The sequence below is a fragment of the Opisthocomus hoazin genome, chromosome 5 (genome assembly GCF_030867145.1).
Source record: "Opisthocomus hoazin isolate bOpiHoa1 chromosome 5, bOpiHoa1.hap1, whole genome shotgun sequence".
Classification (NCBI taxonomy): domain Eukaryota; kingdom Metazoa; phylum Chordata; class Aves; order Opisthocomiformes; family Opisthocomidae; genus Opisthocomus; species Opisthocomus hoazin.
This window is the reverse complement of record NC_134418.1, coordinates 394,229-408,388: the sequence shown is the minus strand read 5'-3', so window position 1 is coordinate 408,388 and position 14,160 is coordinate 394,229. Positions and strand designations below refer to the sequence as shown.

Here is a 14,160-nt window from a genome sequence, read left to right as displayed (position 1 = left end):
AATATTTGTGTAATCAACAGGTATACAGATCATTTCACCATCCAAGTTACTACAGCTGTAGAATTGGGTTTGATAATTTTGACAGAGAAGCACTACAGACAGTGCAGAAAGCAGCATATGACAAGGAGAGATAAACAAGGAGAGTTTTAGAAGGGAACAGCACAAAACCTCATTTATGCACATGAGCAACTTCACTGATCAAAAATATGACACTCCCTACTTTTAAACATCATGCTTTTATAAAATTCACCTCTTCCATGAAGTCTATGAAACTATGCTCTTTAAAAATGATTAACTTTTAGATATGAATTTGTAGTAAATCATAATCTTCCTTACTGAACTGCGACCACATATTGGATTCATGTTTGTTAGATCCCAAGAGATACAATTTCACACTTACTGTAAACGGAAGCAGACACTCCTGCTGGTTCTGCACCACGTAGAGGCTCAGCAAGGGAACACGGCAGGGGCCTGTCAAACTGCACGCCAAACAGAGTGTGTTTTCCAGAGCTTCAGAGAGTACAGAACAAGTGTTGGTCCAGGAAGGTGCTGTGACATCCACAATGAGAATCCGCGATGGCTGTAGGCAGTGTACTTTAGTAGCGGGAAAAGCTCTCCGTGTTTCTGAGACCAATTTTCTGGAATTCATGGCTTCTGAACATGGGTATTAGATGCCCAGCTCTCCATCTGCATCTGAACAGAAAAAATGAACAAATAATAGCAATGAGTGAGACTCTCTGTTTCATTCACTTGAAAGCAATCTGAGATGTAGCAGACAGTAATGAATTAGAGTTCTACAGCTTTCTCCAAAGCAATCGTTGTCCATACTCTAAGATAAACCCACACAAAGACAAGCAAAAATGTGTACAGTCAGAAAACAAAATGGTTCAACTAAAGAAAATGCATAGCAGATACAGTCTTACAGATGCAACTGGAGCAGTTAAAAATGTTAACAGCATAGTCATGCCTAGCCCATGGATGAGGTGTGTGATATGTTGCACGATCCCTCAGTATGGCTCAGGTGCGTGGCATCAATTTCCAGCAGAGAGGTGATCTCCAGAAGGTGGTGGATAACAAGCCTTTGAACTCCTATTCCTATCTCTGCAGTGGCCAAGCGATTATACCCAAACAGTCTGAGCAGAATACAGTCCCCAGTCCTTGATACCCAGTATGAGACAAGTAGCTGTCGTATCCAAAACAGGCTAGCATGATGCAGCAAGAAAACACTGCATATAAATAAATTTTACTTTGTGGACAGTGGCGAACCGACCTTTGTCCTTCAAAGTATGTAACACCTGGGGTTAGCTCTCTACATTGACAAAAGCCCCAATGAATGCAGCACTAAGGTTTCCCAGCAGTATCTCATACCGTTCAAGATCATGGGAGTGCTGCAAGCCTTAAAAAGTCTGTAATGTCAGAAACTCCAGTAGAAACTATTTTCAGCCAAACACCAGCTTTGATTCCCAGAGTTGGCTGGAGATGCTAGGAATCCTATACACGGAGGTGGTCATGCTCCATGTGTCACAGAGCTGTGCCAAATGACACAGAGATTTGTTAGAACAGCTCGGTGGTGCTGTCAGTGTTGCAGGCAACAGCTTGCACAAGGAAGGAAAGGAAAGATTAGGGCTCCTTAGTTCCTGGGTCCTGTGTGTGGGAGGAGAGAGGCAGTTCTTGTTGCAGTGCCCTGAGAGACCACGGATCCTTTAGGCACATGAACAGAGTGGGTGGTCAGGACACGCTTCTCCCCCACAGCTTTTTGTGCATTTCCTTTCAAACACCCACCCTTCCATCCAACAGCACCACTACATATCTCGGCATGCACAAGGCTCAGCTGGTGCTGCTTTCAGAGACTTTCCCACAATCTTTGAGAAAATTTGATCATTACTATTTGAAATAGTAAGCAGAGAGGCCAGAAGCAAACATAGGAGCATGCTGTCGGGTCCTGTGCCTTTCCTGTGCCTCAGGTGTACAGACCAGAAGAAGCAACTCAGCCCTGGGCCCAGAGTGAACACCTCGTAGTGTGGGTCAAAGGTTTACAGGCAAAGTATTCACATGCACTCATCCTCAGACCTGGAATATGACATTTGTTCCCTCCCCTGCCATTTCCCTTCAATGCATATATCTTAAGCACAAGAGCCAGCATTCTCCTGTTAAAAAAATCTTTTTCTTTCTTCATTATGAACAAAGATCCTGCCTAAAATCTTCTCTTCACTAAATCTAAACATATCTGCACAAAGCACTCAGCACTGTTTCTAAAGATATAGAAAACGCTTTTAAAATGTGTCTTGGTCTTGGTAGTAACAGTAGTATGTAACCACAGAAGTCTACTTGTGCCCCGAAGAGTGTTTGCACAATTGCATGTACCTTTTCAATATGAGCTAGAATAAATTATTTCTTCCTACAGCTGTGTAAATCCTCAGCAGGCTTATTAAAGTTTGGAGCAACCCTGGATTTATACAGTTGGGCTCTGGTCAGAACCCAGACCAGTCTGCATTCCTGTAATTTGTGTTGGATGTTCATCTGAGGCAAGTAACTCTTTTATGTTCACCAGGGAGACAAGCTACTGTATGTCCAACAGCCTCCAGCTTTTTTGCAGTAAGAATTTCTGTAAGTCTTGAAAAGAGCAAGAAATGCATTTCTATTTGATTGAAGAATCATCAGGAAAAAACTCTGTATTTCTAGGACGTTTGTCAGCGAAGGCAAAACACAGTGACCACAGATTGAATTTCAAAACTGAGGCTAACATTTCAGAACTGGTGAAAATGTTATATATAGAGAGACAGATCATGTACATATGTGTAGGTATCTTGTTTTGACTAATAACCTGATATGATTTCACTGGAAAATGAAAAACTGCCAGATACCACTTCAATCAATGTTTCTTCTGGAGCTTTACAATTTACAGGAGAATTTAATAAATTACTTCACTGAATCTGGGAAAATATTTGTCTGTATTTTTTGTGATGAGGCTTCCCACTACTGAACTCTGCAATCCCCCAGTGCTTTCTCAAACAGGGAAACAAAATCCATCCTGCAGTCAGAAATCTAGAAGAGCTGGGTCTTTGATTTGCATTGGTTTCAGAAAGTAAAATGAGTCTTGATTCTGAAAAAGACAGTTTTCCTAAATTTGAATGAATCCTCTCACTCTTGACACTATACAGGACTATGCTTATTTTAAAATACTTTAGTAAAATGGATCCCTCATCAGTTATGCTCTTTATCAACTGAATTAATTTAATTTCTTCATAGTTATGTTGTCTTTATTAATCTTTGCTTAGCAATATTCATATGATTTATATGCAGTTCTCTGTATGATATTTGACACGCAGTGTAAACTGCCCACCTCTCTTACAGCCTACACCAGTTACGCTTAGCTGTGATGAGGCTAGATAACTGAAGAATTCTGTATAGTCTAACTAGTTGCTACGGTAAAATCACATCTTCATTTAAGCAGCAAGTGAACTAACAGAGAGCTTAGCCTAGTGGATTACACCATAATTCAGTGTGTATGAGTGAAAACTGCTACTTCTGGGAGCTGATATGGCATTAACTTATTGCTCAATAAAACAGAACTTATGAACTGTCAGAGCTAGTTGCTAATAGTGGTGTACATTTTTCTCAGTGCAAGAAGACATAAATTTTTCAGAACTAGAAAGACAGGGACAGACAGAAAACTTTGCCATATCGAGTGAGTTGTGAGTGCTGATGACATTCTGCAGTTGTACATTATCCTATGTGCTTTATTTGCTCAAGTTATACAAAACCATTAAATCATATCCAAGCCTAGAAAAGTGTAAATGAGAGGCAACACCAAAGGCACTGGTTAAAGAACACTAAGGATAGTCTCCATCTTCTTTCTAATGTAAGAACCAGCAAAACTTTGAACCAGCCTTACTCTTAAGTGGAAGAAAAAACCCACAAAAATGAGAATAATGAGTTTAACTTAAGAATGCCTTACTGGGTAGCTAAGGCCTACAGTCCTACAGCTATGAGGACAACTGCTTTGACAGAGAAGTAGGGAGTAAAACCAAGAAAACCTTGAGATGCAATAATAATGGTTACAAGCTATTGGCAAGGAGATGCACGTAAAATGGTGAACAAAAGGCACTAACAAACAGCAACAGTCAACAGGTTTACAGAATCATAGAATCATAGAATCATTAAGGTTGGAAAAGACCTCTGAGATCATCAAGTCCAACCATCAACGCATCACCACCATGCCTGCTAAACCATGTCCTGAAGTGCCATATCTACACCAGGGATGGTGACTCTACCACTTGTCTGGGCAGCCTGTTCCAATGCTTGACCAATCTTTCAGTAAAGAAATCTTTCCTAATATCTAATCTAAACTTCCCCTGACGCAACTTGAGGCCATTTCCTCTTGTCCTATCACTTGCTCCTTGGGAGAAGAGACCAACACTTGCCTCACTACAACCTCCTTTCAGGTAGTTGTAGAGAGCAATAAGCTCTCCCCTGAGCTTCCTTGTCTCCAGACTGAACAACCCCAGTTCCCTCAGCTGCTTCTCACAGGACACAGGACTTGTTCTCCAGACCCTTGATCAGCCTCATTGCCCTCCTCTGGACACGCTCCAGCACCAAAACATCCTTCTTGTAGTGACGGGCCCAAAACTGCACACAGTACTCGAGGTGCGGCCTCACCAGTGCCGAGTACAGGGGCACAATCACCTCCCTACTCCTGCTGGCCACACTATTCCTGATACTAGCCAAGAAGCCGTTGGCCTTCTTGGCCACTTGGGCACACTGCTGGCTCATGTTCAGCCAGCTGTCGACCAGCACCCCAAGGTCCTTTTCCGCCGGGCAGCTTTCCAGCCACTCCTCCCCAAGCCTGTAGCATTGCATGGGGTTGTTGTGACCCATGCATAGCACCCGGCACTTGGCACCCTCGAGCAGATCAACACTCCTGCCCAACCTGGTGTCATCTGCAAACAAGGACAATAAAAACTTATTCTGTAAATTATTAAATAATAAAAGCTACTCCTTAAACACATCAAAAATACAAGACAATCTCAAAATTGTATAAATCTTCTATTAGTGTATAAGGATAAGGTTTTCTTTAATGATGCAGAAAAGGTGTTCAATAAATATTTTAACTTGGATTTACAAAAAAGCACTGATAACCATTAGTGGTTAGAGAGGATATTAACCTGCAGCTGGTAGGACTGTGAGTTCTACATTTCAGAAAGGGGATCTTTGTGCCCAGGAGCTCTGTGAACCATTTGTGGTAACCTTTATCTCATATCGGAGCTGTGCAAGTTCCACAGTAACCATAATGTTCTTGTTTAAAAAAAGAGCATGCAAAACGAATCAGATAGCAATAGCCTATTTGTCGTAATGTACAATTATGGCCAATTCATAGAAACAGTGGTATAATGTAGTCAATAACAAATTTAAAAATAGTTGTGTAATTATGCAAAGTAAATCTCATTAATCAGTAGATTTTAGTAGAATTACATACAGGCCTAGGTGGTCAAGACAGCAGTGTCAGCAGAGTATAATTTGCCTCAATTTAAACACACTTACTTTTAGTCACCATAACACTATAAGAAGCAGTGAATACACTCAATGAATAGATTGAGAGCTCATCAATCTATAAATGAGGATTATTCAGTAAAATGTTTCCACTTCAGTTATACAGCAATCTATTTTTTACTTAATTAGGTAGAAATGGGATGATACATAAATTTACCTCATAAAATTTATAGAAGACACAAACACTGACATTGCAAAGAAGAATAATTTGTAAGGGTTTAACACAGTTGCTTATCAAACTGGGCTAATTTGCATAATATGCATTTTAATATAGCCAAATGCAATCAATCAAAAGCACAGGAGAGGCAGCAGAAGATGAGAATGTATGTCACCTTAACCTCAGGAAGTCCCCGAGCTGCGAATTGTTGGAGGCAGGGAGAGCGTCTGCAGCAGCATCACCACAGACTCACCCTCTCCCTACACGCTTCCCAAAGCATTTACTGTGGACAGCAAGTTCACGGAGGAGATGGATCTTGGGTTTTACCCTGTGTCACTTTTTTTCATATATTACTCATTTGGAGTTTCAAACTAGACAGTTTAAAAATGTGCCATTTTCTGATTAAGCTTCAAGACCCTGGGAAACATGAATATTCTCATGTGGAAAACAGATCAAGCTGCATAAATAAGTGGGTTCACTAGAGAAAAAAACAGCAAGCCATGGAGAAGCCTGAGCTATGAAGTGGCTATGCAGTGTGGGTGGTCTCTGGTGTATATCTTTTTGTCTACCTAGCCTAGAAAGGAAGGCATGTATTAAAAAACATCAGGATGAAGAGAAGAATAAAAACAAACAAACAAAGTTAGCATAAAATCAAGCAACTGAAAATAAAATTATTCAAGATCCTATGTAACAGAAGATATGACATGTTTTTCTATACATCAGTGCTATAACCAATAATAAATAACGGGCTTTAGACTTGTGCTTTTATTGACATAAAATGACCAAATCTTAGTAAGAATAGTCACTTAATCATACTGTTAAAAACATCATAGCAGCTTAGAAAAAGGCATTTTCTAATTCTGAATCACTAAAAATTAGCAACAAATGATTGTGAATGCTTATCAAGTAGTGTGTTGACAGACAAAGCAAAACAAGGACAAGCTGATGCATAATGCATATGCCCAAGTGCCCCTATAGAACAAGGAGCCAACTCATAAAACCTGTCAAGAATGCTCTGAGGAAAGCTATGTTAGCATGAGGGACTTCTGAGTGATGTGCTGGAAGTCTCAGAATTAAAACTTTTTAGGTATTGTAATATCTTTTCGTTGAGATTGTATGTATGATTAATGAAGCCTCAGAGAGCATATACTCCATCTTGTCTGGCATCTTGATTAAGAAACTAGAATGATATGAAGTCAATATACACATTAAATGGATAAAACCCTGCATAACTGATAAGCCTCAAAACATAACTGTAGACAGGCAATCATCACCAACGGTGCTTTAGTAGGTGCACGTGAAATCACAGCATACATGCACGTATCAGAGCAGACCAGAATTGTCCTCTATAGTAAAGCCTTACAGACAGACAGGTTCACTTTTATTTCTTTCTCCTATTCCCTGACACAAAGCATTTCAAATCCTTTTCAACGCAATGAAACAAGATGGAGCAAGAGGGGATTGTTATTCCCCTTCCATTACACCTTGACATACCCTTTAACCTGATGCTCAGGGCACTTTTCTGAGGGGTGGGATATCTTATGTGAACTCTTCACCCTGAGAATGGCATTGAATCCATGCCTCCCACGTTCCGGGTGTCTTTTCTAGACCCAGAAATCTAACACCGTGCTCTGGGTTCTGCTTTGGTTCTGCGCAGGATCTTCCTAGCCGTGACTGAATAGGGCTTGCACCTGAATGACCGAAAGCAATGCAGAAATCACAAATGTCAGACCAAAGAAGCCAGTATCCTCTTTCTCCAAAAACACCAAGTTCTGCTGGACTGTGGACAGCAAGAGGCTGAATCAGACAGAACTGCTGCAGAGAGGCTTTTGGGAAGGAGGTTTGGAGCAGCTGCTCCTCTCACATCCACCCCGCAGGGAGGCAGAAGCTGCTAGAGGAGGGCAGGAAGACCTCCTCACAGATCCCGAGGCCTGGATCCTCAGGAGAAGTACACACCTGCTGGCAGTGCAGACTGATTCCCCAAACGCTACAGCCTCCCTTCCTAGGCAGCTGCCCCAAGACCTGTACAGTAATGCAGAAGACCTAGCAGCAGTTAGCATTGCTTCACAGCAAAACTCATGACTAGATTTACAAATGAAATCCACAGTTTGGCAGGGGACAATGCTGTGAAGAGCAGCCAGTTCCCTGCTCAAACACCTCCCTCTTCAAACTGCTTTCCTCTACCAACCATAAATTGGTACAAGAAACAGAAAAAACACAGGGGCTTCTGTCAGCTCCTGGGCAGAATAACATAGCAGGGGGCTGCGTCTCCTTACTCTTCCTCCTTCCCACCTCCAAAGCACTTGACGCTCTTCGGAAGGTTGCACATTATGCTGATGACCAGTTGGAATTTATCTCAAGTGGTATAATTTCAGGTTATGCTAGAACCAGCCTCATTATAGGATGTGTAAGACACTAATGTAATGCTGTATGAGGAATATGGGATTGGTCAATGAAACTTTCCTTAATACCACAGTTAGCACATCATGGAGTTTCCTTATTAACTTGTCAAGACTCACTTTTAAAGTAGTTAGGGCCTCCTGTCCCACCGTTTCTCTTGACAGACTACTCCTAAACCTCACTGCTTTAGTGATGAGAAACCTTCCAGTAATTTCCATCCTAAAGGTGTGGTGTCTGGCCATTTTATACCATTGTTCTTGTGGCAGCATTATCCTTTCCTTCCATAACTTCTCTCCTGCCTCATTATCTGCACCTTTTACATATCAGTAGACGAAAACCATATCCCTGCTCAGCTTTGCCATGCCTTTCAAGAGGCAAGGCTTTTCTAGTTGCAGCTCGTGAAACAGGCTCTGTATTTCCCCAGTCATCCTAGTAACTCTTTTCTGCAGCTGCTCCAATTTGAACATTACTGTACATATTTCACTTCCATTCATATTTTATTCAAATTACACAAAACATTTCAGATGGCATCTCACAAATTTATCATGGAACTGATACTTCCCCATTACTACTGAATGGCATTCTTCATATATGACAATTGGGAATACGAAATACTTTAAACTCAGATGATAAACTGAAGTGCATAATTTAGTATATGTATTTTTTCAAAGGCTTTCAGTTTTCCTAAGGTGTAGCTTAGGATTTTTCAAGTCTGGAAGTTGTCCTTGAGTCATTTTATAAAAGAGTAAACAAATTCTACTGGACACAAGTGGCAGAAAGCACAATTTTTGTGTTAATGATGTGTTAATAACAGTTCTTGTTAATCAAGAATAAAATCCCTACAATACTAATATATGCCTGCTGCTTACAAACACAGTTCTGTGTATTTAGATCATGGGCTACAATCTAAACCCCTTGTATCCTGAATGTGGCTTCCGAGTCCCTCAATTTTCAGTCTCACTGTAACATTCTCCTATGTTCATATTTCCTGTACTATTGTTTTTAAAGCTTTGGAAAGCAATACTACCTCACTCCTGAGGCCTGTGACTGGATGCTCAGAGTAAGGTGATACAGCACAGAGCAGCCTGCTGCACTTGTCCTCTGGCCCACGAGACCGACACAGTAGAACCTGCTCACTGTAATGGCATGTCCTGTCCGGAACGCGAGGAAGAGCTAAAGCGGCTGTGGTAGCTGCGGTCTCTGAATTAGGTAACCTGCCCTGCTGCACGCTGGGGCTGTGCGACCACAGTGCTGTGGTAACAGCAGATCCTTGCTGCTCTGCCCATGACGGGTGCCCACTGGAGAAGGACGTGCAGTTAACGTGGCAGGTTTCACAGCAAACGTGTAGGCAGGATGAAGTGGGTGAAACACTGCCTCTGCCATTCCTCCTCCAGAAATAGAATCATTGAATCATTTAGGTTGGAAAAGATCATCGAGTCCAACCATTAACCTAACGCTACCAATTCCACTGCTAAACCATGTACCCCAGTGCCACGTCTACAGACACTGGGAGGAGGATGAGGAGGGAGCTTCTCCCCAACCGCAGGTACCCTGCCCACAGTGGATGTGCCTGTGGCAGCCATCCTGGGCTCGGGCCGACTGCTGGCCAGCAGCACCCAGGCTGGGCCTGTGAGGGGCCTCCCTGGTCAGCCATGCCGGGCCTGTGGTGTGAGGGGAGCCCTGCACGGCAGGTGACGGCCGGCAGCAGGGTTACCTGTGCAGCGGTCCCCGCAGCGGTGCCTAGGAGTGGGGCAGCAATCCGGCACCAGCTGGCTCCGGCTGCCAGTGCTCAGGGCCGGCTCCAACAGCATCCAGCCCAGGCAGCGGTGCTGGGCTGGACCCTCCTCCCCGTGGCCAGGGCCGTGCTGCACACCCGTGCCTGTGCACACAGGCGTGCGAAGGCGGGCATGGGCAGGCGTGCTTGCAGGCACACTGAGTGTGCACATGCAGTCACAGGCAGGCACAGGCATGCATAGGCATGCATAGCAGGCATATGCGCATAGAGGCACATGCAGGTAGACAGCAGGAACCCATGAGGCTGAATAGGGAGAAGGGCAGACAGACACTTCTGCATCAAAGTAGCTGTGTTTTTTCATAGAATCATAGAATCATCACAGAATCACAGAATAGTTTGGGCTGGAGAGGACCTTTCAAGGCCATTTAGTCCAACGCTCCTGCAGTAAGCAGGGACCTCTTCAACTGGATCAGCTTGCTCAGAGCCCTGTCCAGCCTGGCCTTGAATGTTTCCACGGATGGGGCATCTCCCACCTCTCTGGGCAACCTGTGCCAGTGCCTCACCACCCTCATTGTAAAAAATTTCTTTGTTATATCCAGTCTAAATCTCCCCTCTTTTAGTTTAAAACCATTACTCCTCGTCCTATCACAACAGGCCCTGCTGAAAAGCCTGTCCCCATCTGTCTTACAAACCCCCTTTAAGTACTGGAAGCTGCTCTCAGGTCTCCCCGCAGCCTTCTCCTCCCCAGGCTGAGCAGCCCCAGCTCTCCCAGCCTTTCCTCCCAGCAGAGGGGTTCCAGCCCCCGGGTCATTGCTGGGGCCTCCTCTGGCCCCACTCCAACAGCTCCAGGTCTGTCCTGTGCTGAGGGCTCCAGAGCTGGGCGCAGGGCTCCCGGGGTGGTCTCAGCAGAGCGGGGCAGAGGGGCAGAATCCACCCCCTCGCCCTGCTGCCCACAATGCTGGGGATGCAGCCCAGGGCATGCTTGGCCTTCTGGGCTGGCAGTGCACACTGCCAGGTCATGGCCAGCTTCTCATCCCCCAAGTCCATCTTGACAGGGCTGCTCTCCATCCCTGCATCCCCCAGCCTGTATTGATACCGGGGGTTGCCCTGACCCGGGTGCAGGACCCTGCCCTTGGCCTTGTTGAACCTCATGAGGTTCACACAGGCCCACTTCTCAAGCCTGTCCAGGTCCCTCTGGATGCCATCCCATCCCTCAGGCATGTCAACCCCACCACTCAGCTTGGTGTTGTTGGCAAGTTTGCTGAGGGTGCACTCAGTCCTGCTATCTACGTCACTGATGAAGATATGAAACACTGGTCCCAACATGCACCCCTGAGGGACACCACTTGTCACAGGTCTCCATCTGGACATAGAGCCATTGACCACTACCCTCTGCATGCGACCATCCAACCAATTCCTCATCCACCGAACAGTCCACCCATCAAATCCGTATCTCTCCAATTCAGAGAGAAGGATGTTATGGGGGACCATGTCAAAGAGCTTACAGAAGTCCAGAGAGATGACATCCGTAGCTCTTCCCTTGTCCACTGATGCAGTCACTTTTTTTTCTCATTTGAGCCCTTGCCCTCTCATCTATTAGGAAATGGATGTTTACAGGAAAACCTGCATTTTTCAGAAGGCATTTTAGTCTAAGAACACATGCTGGAGATCTCAGGCCAAAATCAGTAAAGAGCTTTGCCATTTCAGAACATTATATAGGAATTCATAAATTAAATACGCTAGTTAAATAATATATTCAGTAAAACTATAAACTACACTAAAATAAACATGCATTGAATCTCTGTTACCTACTGACACCCCATCAGACGTGTTTCTGACCAGACGTTACAACCATCTGCCGTGTCCCATGTCTTCGTCACTCACTGCAACAGGTGTTCCTCGTCACTGTGGGTGAAGGTTACAGACGGCACCACAGCGGGGCAGGCCTCTCGGACCGCGAACATCCCGGGCGGCGGCGGCGGGCGGAGGGTGGGGGGGGAGGGCGAGCGACCCTGCCGAGCGCCGAGGCCGGGGGGCGGGCACCGGGGACTGCCCGGGGGCGGGGAGCACTGGGCGGGGAGAGGTCCTCTGGGTCCGGAGGCGGCGCCGCGCGATGGACCATCGGGTCCCGGGAAAAGCCGCGAGAGGGCGGCGGCGGGGGTGCGGCGCCGTGTCGGAGCCTTCGGCGGGGGCTGCTGGTGGGCGGCCAGGCGGCGGGAAGGAGCCGTGCGGGGGTGCCGCGACCTGGAGGCGGCAGGGGCCGCCCGGAGCCGGGTGGAGGCGCCGCTCCCTACCCGCTGGCGCCGCCCTCTGGCCGCTGTGCGGTACTGCAGCCGGGCGTTCCGCGCAGGGTCTGGCCCCTCCGGCGCGCCGTCGGCGCTTGGCGCATGCGCGATGCGCCGGAGCAGCATGGCGGCGCCCTGGTAGCGGGTGCTGGGGCGGCGCGGGAGCAGAGAGGCCACCGGTGAGGCCTGGTCTCCCCTCCGGCGGGTGAAGGGGTGCGTGGTGGCTGCCCGAGGGTGGTGGGACGGGAAGCTTCGAGCCGCCCGCTGCGGCAGGCTGCAAGAGGCGAGCCGGGTGCGGGCAGCCCCGGGGCCAGAGGCCGGAGGTGACGGAAGGGAAGGGGGGAAGGAGGCGGGCACCCCCCCCAAGTCGGCAGCGCTGCCCCGGCCCCGCTCGCCCCGCGCAGCCGCCCCCAGCTCCAGCACATCCCCTGAAGCCTGTCCCGGAGCACCCGGCCTCCCGCAAGGCCCGTGGTGCGGGCGGCACGCTGGCCCTGGAGCGTGCCTCGGCCTCCCTTAACGCGGTCGCCGCTGCTTCTTTCTCTGTGGCAGGGGCCGCGCTGAGGACGCGTTTGTCCGTTCCTGCCCTGGGGATGCCGTTGGCTGCGCCCGCTCCAGGCCTGTGAGGGCTGCGTGTGCCGGGCATCGCTGTCCTGGCGGCAGAAAGGCAGAGGCGGAGCGCTGAGTGGCTGTGGATGGGAGCTGGAGTGGCTGAAGCTGGAGAGTCCCGAGAAGGCTGAAGAAGAAATGGAAGGCCACCTGGGTGGCAGCTGCCTGGCGCTGCAGGCAGGAGAGAGCCTGCCTCTGCGGGTGAGGAAGGCTCCCTCTTGGTAGCCCGCAGCAGGCCAGGCCGCCAGCGTGCCCCGCAGGGTCTGTATGTGTCACCAGCAGCAGCATGGTACGGTTGTGGAGCGCGCAAGCGAGCGAGGCTACGTGTCTAGGGAGCATCGTCTTGTCAGAGCTGCGAGACATGTGTGTTTTCTCTTAGGTGGAGGACAGCCAAGCAACTGGAGTTACGGAAGAAGAAGGGAGGAGAGCAGGAGAGAGAAGCGTCTGAAGCGGCAGAGTCTCCCGGCAGCGCCGAGAGCGAGAGCTGCGGTGAGTGCTGGGCCCTTGGGACCCTGTCGCCCCTCTTCTGTGTCCCGAGCTGTCCCCTGGATCCCTCTCTCTCCCATGCTGCTGTGATCTTTTCTTTTCTTTTCTTTTCTTTTCTTTTCTTTTCTTTTCTTTTCTTTTCTTTTCTTTTCTTTTCTTTTCTTTTCTTTTCTTTTCTTTTCTTTTTTCTTTTCTTTTCTTTTCTTTTCCCTGTACCTCCTGTCTTCTATCTGTGTTTGTGTCCTGCTCCCTCTCCTTCTTTTTCTCCCTCCAGAATTTCTCTAGCCGGCTCCCTGTCTCTATTTCTCTGTCCTGCTGCCTGTCCGGTCGTTTCTTGCTATACGTCCCTGTTCAGCTGGCTCTCCCTTTTTGCCTTTCTCTCTTTCTCTGTCCTGCTTCATGGCCCTTTCTTCTCTTTCTCTCCCTCTCTGTTCTCTAGCCCCTTGCTGGTTTGTTTTGGGGTTTCCCTGCACATCCCCGCCCCCCCACCCCCACCCCCTTCTTGGTGTCTTTGTCTAGCTCTGATCCTTTCTTTGTTTCTCGGTCCCTGTTTTCCTGTTCACTGTCCTTTTTCTCTGTCTGTGTGTCCTGCGCTCCGTTGCCATCTTTGTCTCTCCTTTCTTCTTCATCTCCTCCCCCTGCCCCCGTCTCTCTCTCTCTCCCTCTTTCACGCTCACCGACCCTACATTTTTGTGCTCTGTCTCTGCAAGGCTCCTCGTCCCTGTTTTTCCTGATTTCTCTACCTCTCTGGCATTTTCTGTCGACCCTTCTTTCTCTCTGAGCTCCTCGGTCTTCTCCGTTGTCTTATTTTCCTCTTCCTAGTGCTCTGCCCTGCTCCCCATCGCTTATTTTCTCTCTCCGTTTCCCTGCCCTGATCCCCGTCCCTCTCTTTCTTTCTCCGTCCCCCTCTGCTGCTCCACAGCAGTGTTTTTCCTTTCTCC

At 47.4% G+C, this 14,160-nt stretch overlaps 1 protein-coding gene across 3 annotated transcripts in view; it reads right to left on the bottom strand.

Moving 5' to 3' along the window:
- M1AP (meiosis 1 associated protein) overlaps window positions 1-12,094 on the bottom strand; it is a 38,604-nt gene extending 26,510 nt beyond the window's left edge. For 2 of the 3 annotated variants that reach the window (XM_075420165.1, XM_075420167.1), the window contains exons 1-2: window positions 11,651-12,094; window positions 401-693 (exon numbers count right to left, since the gene is read on the bottom strand). In XM_075420165.1, coding sequence (XP_075276280.1) covers window positions 401-649 — 249 coding nt within the window. In that variant the 5' untranslated portion in view covers window positions 650-693; window positions 11,651-12,094. The remainder of the gene's footprint in view (window positions 1-400; window positions 694-11,650) is intronic. The other variant, XM_075420166.1, reaches the window with a different exon arrangement.
- Between the last annotated feature and the right edge of the window lie 2,066 nt (window positions 12,095-14,160).